General features: G+C 37.0%; 1 protein-coding gene across 1 annotated transcript; it reads right to left on the bottom strand.

The window, feature by feature from the left end:
* Positions 1 to 559: 559 nt before the first annotated feature.
* Positions 560 to 8,542, bottom strand: LOC130749829 (serine/threonine-protein kinase ATG1c-like). The gene is made up of 13 exons (XM_057603193.1): positions 8,148 to 8,542; positions 6,332 to 6,449; positions 6,190 to 6,248; positions 5,955 to 6,019; positions 5,480 to 5,573; positions 5,315 to 5,395; positions 5,085 to 5,193; positions 4,206 to 4,284; positions 3,749 to 4,125; positions 3,284 to 3,639; positions 1,677 to 1,968; positions 1,233 to 1,303; positions 560 to 983 (listed from the first exon to the last, which is right to left on the bottom strand). Exons 1-13 carry the CDS (start codon positions 8,388 to 8,390, stop codon positions 732 to 734), a joined length of 2,196 nt encoding a protein of 731 aa, XP_057459176.1. The 5' UTR covers positions 8,391 to 8,542; the 3' UTR covers positions 560 to 731.
* Positions 8,543 to 9,220: the final 678 nt, after the last annotated feature.

Here is a 9,220-nt window from a genome sequence, read left to right as displayed (position 1 = left end):
CACCACCACCATAATTGTCGCCACCACTCTATTGCCACCACCGACACCACAACCACCACCCTATCGCCACCACCACCACCATTGCCTCCACCCTCCACTGTAGCCGCCACCGCCTTACCACCACCACCACTACCCTATCATCACCACCACCACAACCACCATCGCTGCCACCACCACCACCAACCTATCTCCACTGTCACCACCACCGCCACCAACACCAACCTACCACCATTGCCACCACCACCACCAACCTACCACTACTTCCATCACCACCGCCACCACCGTTATAATCACCTTCATATTTGATTTTTATTTTATATCATTATTCAATACTTTATTAAACATAAAATTGCATTAATTTAAACGATATGATAAATTATACAGTGTATGTCCAAACGCTGGATAGTCTAAGAAAGTTATCAGGGCTTATACTATCAGGCCTAATACTATCAGGCCTTATACTATCAGGCCTTATACTATACGTCGCACCAAACGGACCCTAAAAGCAAATTCGAGCATGCCGCTTATCATAGCAGAATTTACGAGACAAATGACAGTATACAAATCAAATGCACATTTGATCATATTCTAATCACAGAAATGTTGAACTTTACAACAACAGTGCCGTGCTAGTTAACTCCCATTAGCATCCCCAATTTCCCACCACCATCAAAGAATAACTGTACAAATAAATTGTGTAAAATGGGAGGTATAGAACCACCGCTGAAATGCTAAAACTTTTCCTTGAGGATACCTTGACTATCATCTGCTTTCAGAAGAGCGATTCGCTGAGACCTTGAATAATCTTGCCTGTTATTAAGAATGTCAATGTAATTCCGAAGCCTGTAACGGTCTGTGTTTGTCAGTGAAAATGGAGGGTTAAGAATCAGGGATGGTCCTTCCACTAGAAGGAAAACTAACAGACGCACAGCTTTTGAATACAATGCAGCTGCACTTTCCATTTCACCCATGAGTTCTTCTACCTGCCAAGCATATGGCCAAAACAACGTCAACTTGAATCACAAAATAAATTATCATGTTTGTTCATCCTTAAATACGAAACTCGTGTAGGAAATTAACCAAGTCCAACCTATTTGCCACTTGAATAAATTTAATGCACAAAAGAAAATCTTACATGGAAAAAAAATTAATGAATCTAGAATTGCATTTTAAGATAGACTTTAAAACCCTGTTCAAATTGGAAGAAATAAAAAGCGGAAGGAAATACTTACACCGCCATGCCTCCCAAAAGCAAGAGCAGTTTGAAATATTGTCTCCATTGCATCTGGCATCTCTGTATTCCCTGCAATTAGGACAAATATGTACTTGTATCATTTTTTACAGAGACCATATATTACAAATATGTACCATTAGTCCATTATCCATAAGATAACAAAGACTTCAATTCTTGGCCATCTTGAATAATGACTCTTGACGAAAGATTAGATCCAATGTTGTGAATTCTACATCAACTCAAGACTTCAAATTTTAGGCATCAAATGCAATAAAATATTCTTTACAAAACAAGCATGGAAACATTTTTTAAACAAGAACTGAGATTTCAATCGCACTGAAGATAATTACTCAATCATTGACGCAAAAGATATCTTATTTTAAGAAATAAATGGCAAGTCAACAAGCCTTTCAGCTCATAAATCAAAATTAAAAAGTCATACCAGGCTCTATTGGCTTGGCAAGATCTTCAGCATGCTCAAATTCCCTCAGAAATTCACTTTCAATTTTAGATAATATATCCTTTGGCCCTTGGGTGTTTCCATCAAGGCACTCTTCTGAATCAGAACTACCATGCTTCTTGCTGGTACTCCTCCTGTATCTTGAAGCTTCTTGGTTTGGACTTCCTTCCATGGCCGAGGCAGCCTGTGTATGGCATATGTGAAGTGCTTGTTTCCAAATAGCAAGAATAACAAGCTGAATAGAAAACGCTTCTAGCTGCTTTCCTGCTGTGATCTTTTTCATTTCGGGGGGAGGGGGAAAGGGGGCAAGAGAGAAAGATAGAACAATCAGAAGGATATTGAACTTTATGTCACTAATGACAAATTCAATTCTCGCTCATACAAGTAAAACCACTTTACACAATGCCAGAGACAGCAGCATGAGATACCTCAAGTAGATGTAAACAGGAAATAGGGTTTCAATAATTGCCCCCAAAGGAAAAGTTCCACATAAGCAAGTAGATAGTGCACAATGCATACTAAAGGCACAACTCATCAGCTTTAGTACAACATTTGGATTTCCATTTGAAAAGCCCCACATCATGATTTGGGTAAAAGCAAACCATTCGTAACTTTGCAACTATGGTTTAGAATTTCAAAAGGGAATCCAAACGCACTTACTGTTTACCAAATAATAATAACAATAAAATAGCATGTTCTCTGAGCAAACCGGGGAGGGGTAAAGGACCAAAAAGTGACATTAATCACTATCTAATTTTTAAACTGCAAGATTTATGGAAGTTTACATAAAGTTCACCAAGAAGTTAAATTCATTCAATCATACATAAAGGCCCATTTAAAATACCTAGCTAACCTACTGAATAATAAAAAATGCCTGCATTATATGAAATATGCTGGACCACGTAATGTCCTGATTAGCTTAACAGAATGTAATTGGTAAACTTCTAAAATGCACATCCCTGAATTTCGGCCGCAAACTTTTACAGATAATATTACAGTCACTAACTCTGACATGGCTAAGATCCAAAACGTAGGACACCTGATATATATATATATATATATATTCACCTTTTTAAAATCAAGACAAGTTAGTTTATTTATAAGGCAAATATAAAACAAATTCATATGCCCTATGCCAATGAGTTTGAAAAAGTTATACTCATTTTACAAAATAAGCACTGTCTCAAAAAGAAAGAGCTAATCTATCCAACAGTTTTCGCATCTTTCTTGATCATCATCATTGAAAAGAATAGACTCTGGTTCATCAAATGACATATTAGTAACTTGAATAATTCCAGTATCACCCAGTGATGCAAACTCATTTTCAACTATTTCTCACATACTAATTAAAAATATAAAAGATATTTTATTCTTTGACTTTAAAGAATTAATAATATCAGTGTCCCACAAGTGTCCAGCCAACAAGAGGTGTCAGCTTGACGTGTCCCAACCGACAAAAAAAATGTCAGACAACACAAAAAGGTGTCCAACACGTGAGGTACTGGTGTCAGTGTCGTGTCGGTGACCGACACAGGACACTCCTATGAAGAGAAGTGTTCGTGCTTCAGAAAATAGCAAGAAAAATGTACCTTTTCATTAACTAACTCCGTGATGGCAGCAGCACACTGTTGCAATGACTTTACCCTCGTCATGCAGTCAGTTGATGGCTGTTCATCACCCATATCCATTGATCCATGTGAAGTCCCAGGAGCAGAATCCTGACTACCTGAACTTCCAATTTGGCATATGCTATTGGTAGGTACACCAACGATTGGCATTGGAGCACTTAATCTAGTGATTCTATTAGAAGACTCATTGGGGAAACTACCTGACCTATATAGGGAATGACTAGGCTTTGAAGCATTCACTGAAGAAGATGAAATATCCATAGGTGGCCCAGACACAAGAACATAATCCTGATCAATATTCAATAGTGAATCCGCAGCTGCCAATTTCATACAACAATAATAAGCAGCATTATAGATAACTTTTAAAGAAAAGTACTATACATAACCATCAAAATAGAAATGGAAAAAAAATTTGATAGTTGACACCTTTTGGATAAGGGTTAGCAAATAACTGTTCTGGAGATTCTAAAGGATCATTCAGATTTCTCCCTGAAATTTTGTGGTTCTCCAATCTTTTAGTAGTGGTTTCAGCTCTCTGTGTCACACTAGTATATCTGGAACGATTGATGTTATAAGAATTCGGAGACCCTGACTCTGCTTTATCTAACTTTGTATTTAGATCGAATCCAAAGGTAGACTTCATCGAAGACTTCTTTCTTGAAAACGATGGACTTCCATCAGGTCCACTAGAATCGTCATCTAGAATGAAAGGTAAGCAATCCTCTTGATGATTTTCCTCAGTTCTTCTCGAAGGGTCAGACACTGTTGAACAAAACTCACCTACCAGCCTTGAACTTCTATTACTGCAAAATAGGGAAAAAAAAATTATGTGGGCAAACTGAGAAACCAGAATGGCCGTAAATTTTAAGACCCTTCCTTTTACCTCAAGGTTTCATCTTGTTCTGTTTGCTTCTGCGAAAGGAATGGGTGGTTAAAGAATTCTTCAAAAGTTAGACGCTCCACTGAAAATTGAAAAGAGATACCAAACAATGTATCAGAATATGATTTTGCCTAAATATACAAAGTATACTGAAAATCAAGACAAACACCCTGTTAGCGTCTTCTGTAATTCCCTTTTCCTTGTTTCTCTAACAGTTAAAAAATTAGAGCAGGAAGGGCAATAGATTGGAGCACAATGTGTATACTTCCCCTCAATTAACACTAGAAACTTGGGATCATTACAAGCATATTTGATCAACCAATCATCCCTCAATCAACATGTAATAAACCATCTATAATGAATCCCTAAATCGATCATACTGACTCCTTAAGAGTTGCATTGCCTATACTCTTAACAATCAATAATAACTTAACTTGGCAACAGGACCTTTGTATCAAGTAAGTAGGTATCTATATCTCAGATAAAAAGCCAAAATAAGCATTTCCCTTCCACGTAAATGGTCTAAACTCCATTACCGAAAAATACAAACCAAAATACCATTTATTTTGTTAGCATGATTAGCAGGGTGATGATTAAAGCTGCCTAAAAGTATGAAACATCAAGGAACATTTGTTGGCCACATTTTATTCTGGAGTAGTTGCCAAAAAAATTATGGTTAAAAAGCAATATGATTTCACATAGGCAGGTTGGAAACATGACATGCACCCTCACCCTCTTCTCCACTGAGACTAGTTTTCCACCAGACATTTAGTCATAAAATTATTCTAAGGATCTCTTGAACCATATTAGACAAGCCGCAGATTTCACTTTGACATTTCATCTAAATCTCAGCCTTCAATCTACAGAAAAATCAAAATATACCTGGATTACGGCGTAGCAATTTCTGACACAAATCTTTGCAATCAGAACTCAGACTTTGGTTATCAGGTGGGAACTGCAATTCTGTAGCTTTCATAATATTCTGTAGCAACTGTAGGGTTCATGATTATAGCAGTAAGCTTACTAAGAAGGCCAAAAGAGTCATACTCAGTTGGAAGATTATTAAAGAAATATTCAAGAGATTAAAAGGGGCATTAATATCAGTTATATACCTGCATTTGATTGTTTCCCGTAAAAGGTGTTCTTCCTGTAACAAGTTGAAATAAGATTGCACCGACACTCCACAGATCTGCCTGCGTGTTTAAAGCATGATAAATACAGAAGGAAACCAAACATGAAAGTTTGGGGTTTCAAAGATATTAAAAGATAAACATCACCTTAGCATCATACTTCTGTAGTTGCATGATTTCTGGAGCCATATAGAGTGGTGAACCACATAAGGTTTCTGCAAGTCCCCTTGGTTGCAGAGATCTGCCCAAAAAGAAAATTGTGCTTTAACAACAAAATTACAGAAAGAAGCATAGAGAACCCTTTCTAGATTAGATTTCCGAGAAATTTTAAAGTCAACAATAAACAGACAAACACAACAGAAAGTAAGGTCAAAGCAAGCAAGGTGATTTAATTTGTAAGTAGATCAACAATGTAAATATTTAGAAATTTGAGGGAACTTTAAACTCAAAATTCTTTATATTACAATGAGCAATGCAATAAACTCATTTGGTTCACTAATTATCGTAGGACGAATATTGAGCCATATAGGCAGATGCTTTTGAAAACAATTGGGCTTTTATTATGAGGCGTTAATAATTTTTAGGGTTTTAAAGATGAATCAAGTAGAAAAAGATAGGCTACCTTGCAAATCCAAAGTCAGCAATCTTCAGCACAGACTTCTCATCATTTCTGGAGAGAAGAAGATTCTGTTTCAAGGATGATAGGCATTACCAATACTTGAAATAAAACAACTATGCAACCTTCATACAAAGATTTAATTTTAAATAGAAGGAAATCAGCTAGAATTCTAAACTAGTGAGAAATCAAGCAATCATTAGGCACTAATGATCGTCAAGATTGGGATCAAACAAAAAACCTGCGGTTTCAGGTCTCTGTGGATAAGGTTATTGTCCCTAAGAACTTTCAGGCCAGCAGCTGTGACACAAAGAGTTTTCCTTTATTACTGAAACATTAAAAGAAAACTCAAATATAGAAATGTACACAGTGAAAAAACATACCCAGCTGCCGCATAAAATGCTTTGAAGTTGCTTCAGTTACCCTTCCATGGCGTTGAATGAACAAAGAGAGATCTCCCCCTCTACAGTACTCTAACACGAGATGTATCTTTCCAGGAGCCTACATAAAATGAGTGACATTTCTAAGCAGAGACTTTCTTAATGTACCAATGAATCCAAATTTCATTTGGCTATGCACTTACCGCATAATTTCATCCAGACAAGTGCTAAAATTCTTAGCCAAACTCTTACTTTTTTTGTTTTGAACATGGTTTGATTTTTAATTGTGGACCACATAACATGATGCAGCCAGAATATTGTGGTTAACAAGTGTTGAATTGTGGTATGTTTTAAAATCAAAAGAAAATCTGCAACTAAACGCCAGTGACCAACTGTGCAGCAGATTCAATGACAGCAACAAACAATGTCGGACTACAACAGGCCTCAAGGTCCTCATATAAATTGTTCTCCATGCTTCCTTTTTCTTTATTTAATGGACATAAAGGGAATTTCAAGGGGGGCAGGGAAATTTTAGGGTGATAGTACACCGGTGATGAAAGGAAGGTGGGATTTGGAAGAGAGAAACAGGGAATGTGTGACTTTGGGAATAAGTCATGAAGATTTACACTCACTGCAAAGAAAAATTAAATTCACACCGCAATGACCACAATACACATTGCAACACCCATCATGCCAGAAATTGCAGAGGCCACAACAGTGACCCCATCTGAAATCCAAAGCCATGTTTTTGAATAATAAAATAAGCAAAACCTAACACCTAGACCATATCCATACCCTTGGAGACAGCGACAAATCTTTTACCATCAGAGAAAAATAAATCCATCCCAGAATAGGTTTCAGGCCATTCAACATATCATTAAACTACAAAGATCTACCATTTCTCAAGCCCAATATCTCGAAACATATCAATAGATATTAAATGACCAATGTGATTCCATATCAAACAGTCATAATAACTCCTTCAAATTTAGTAAGAAGTTCATCACTCCAAAATTATACTAAGCTTTAGACTCAGCATGTTTCGTGATCAAGAATTCAACTAAACAGCGAAACATTTCATAAGGGTTAATGGAGACAATTCATGATTTTTTCAATTAAAAACTTTTTACTAGACGACAGAGAAGCAGTTGTTTGCTATTTTATTCACACGCAAACAGGAAACTCTCCCTTCCATAACGCATTTTACTGAAGCTAAATTTTTTCCTGACAGTAAACGTGCATTAGGACGTAATATTCACACTCTTCACGGCAAAGCCAAACAAAATCCTATATACAGTGAACTCCTATGTAGGACACCCCTCATAAAGGCAAGATCTGTCTCCTTCTCTACAAATACTAGAGTATAACAACACCTACACCACTTCAAATTTCCTAGCTCCACCCCAGAAGAAAAGCAAACACATCATTCTCAAATCACCAGAGTGATGACACAATCTTCCTAAAAACAGCACTATCTCACTGAAAATAGAATAAAAACTACTAGGTCACTAGTTTCCACGCCAGGTCAAACCCTAGTCACACAAGTTGAAACTCAAACCAAAACCAGCTTAACTAAAACACAGAAAAATTAAAGAACACCCCGCCAAGAAAAAAAAAATACAAAAAACTCCTCTTACATAGCAAAAAATCACAATTCTAGTTTCAATTCCAATCAGACAATAAACCCACAGATTCTCTTATGCCAATGCTACACAATCAAATCATATATATCAATTATCAATGAACTTCAACATTAGAGATTACACTATAGCAAGTAAATTCAACCACAACAAATAATAGAAAAAAAAGGAATCGGTACCTGAATGATATCGTGCAACGAGATGATGTTAGGATGGGAAATCCGCTTCAAGATGAAAATCTCAGACATGAGACTCTCCTGCAACTTCTTGTTGAGTTTAAGCGTGGCAATCTCCTTGATAGCCACCTCGGTGCCATGAACCTTGTGCCTCGCATGCCACACCACCGAGAACGACCCCGCGCCGATTTGCTTCCCCACCACGTAGTCTCCGACCACCCTGCTCCGCCCCGTCGCCTGAGCCATCCTCCTCCTCGGATTCGAAAACCCTAGAACCCGAAACTTCACAAAACGTGTCCTTCACACTCTCGTACGTTGAATTTCTGAGATCGCTTGTTCCTGCGTGTGTGTGTTTACGAGGAGGAAGATGAAGATGAAGTTGATTGATGAAGCTTTGTTTTTGTTTGTGAGATTTTAATTATTAACCTTGGTGTTTTTTTAATTCGAGTGTGGTTTTGATTGAGTTTAGTTTTGAATTTTAAATTCAGAATTGAGATATTTATCATTTTTTTTCTTTTCTTTTTTAGTTTGAGAATGGAAAATGATTAGTATTTATTGACGTCGAGATATAGAACGTTGGATTATTTGTGAATCTTTTAATTCTTTTATAAGTTTCACTGGGTTGCGTTTGCGTCCACGTTCGTAGGATGGGAGAAAAGAAGAAGCAACAACCAACAGGGCGAGAGAAGCAAAGATGTTTTTTTTTTTAAGTAATAGGTTGATTTTTTTTTTGTTATAGGAGGACTAAAAGACAAGAAAACTAAGGGATCGTTTGGTATGTTGTATAGTATAAAGGCCTGATACTATAGGGTTTAATAGTATGAGGTTTGATTGTATGAGGCCAGCTAAAATTTTAATATTATACGGTGTTTGGTCATACATTATATAACTTATCATTTCGTTTAAATTAATATAAACCTATGTTTTGTGGAATATTGAATAATGATATATATTATAAAAATGAAGATGGTGTTAGTGAGTGGTAAAGATGGCGGTGGCAACCGACGTGGCTGCGATGGTGGTAATGGAGGGTGGTGGTGACAGCGGTGATGCTGAGTCGTGGTTAGGGTGGCGGC

The sequence above is a fragment of the Lotus japonicus genome, chromosome 3 (assembly GCF_012489685.1).
Source record: "Lotus japonicus ecotype B-129 chromosome 3, LjGifu_v1.2".
Taxonomy (NCBI): Eukaryota; Viridiplantae; Streptophyta; class Magnoliopsida; order Fabales; family Fabaceae; genus Lotus; species Lotus japonicus.
Note: the sequence above shows the minus strand (reverse complement) of the source record. Positions and strands in the feature narration are given on the sequence as shown.

Excerpts from the sequence above, each read along its gene's own strand:
- LOC130749829 (XM_057603193.1), bottom strand. The coding sequence starts at position 8,390 with ATGGCTCAGGCGACGGGGCGGAGCAGGGTGGTCGGAGACTACGTGGTG. Across the intron at positions 6,450-8,147 it reads CGTTGCACGATATCATTCAG|GCTCCTGGAAAGATACATCT; the intron begins GTACCGATTCCT and ends CATTTTATGTAG. Across the intron at positions 6,249-6,331 it reads GCATTTTATGCGGCAGCTGG|CTGCTGGCCTGAAAGTTCTT; the intron begins GTATGTTTTTTC and ends TTTGTGTCACAG.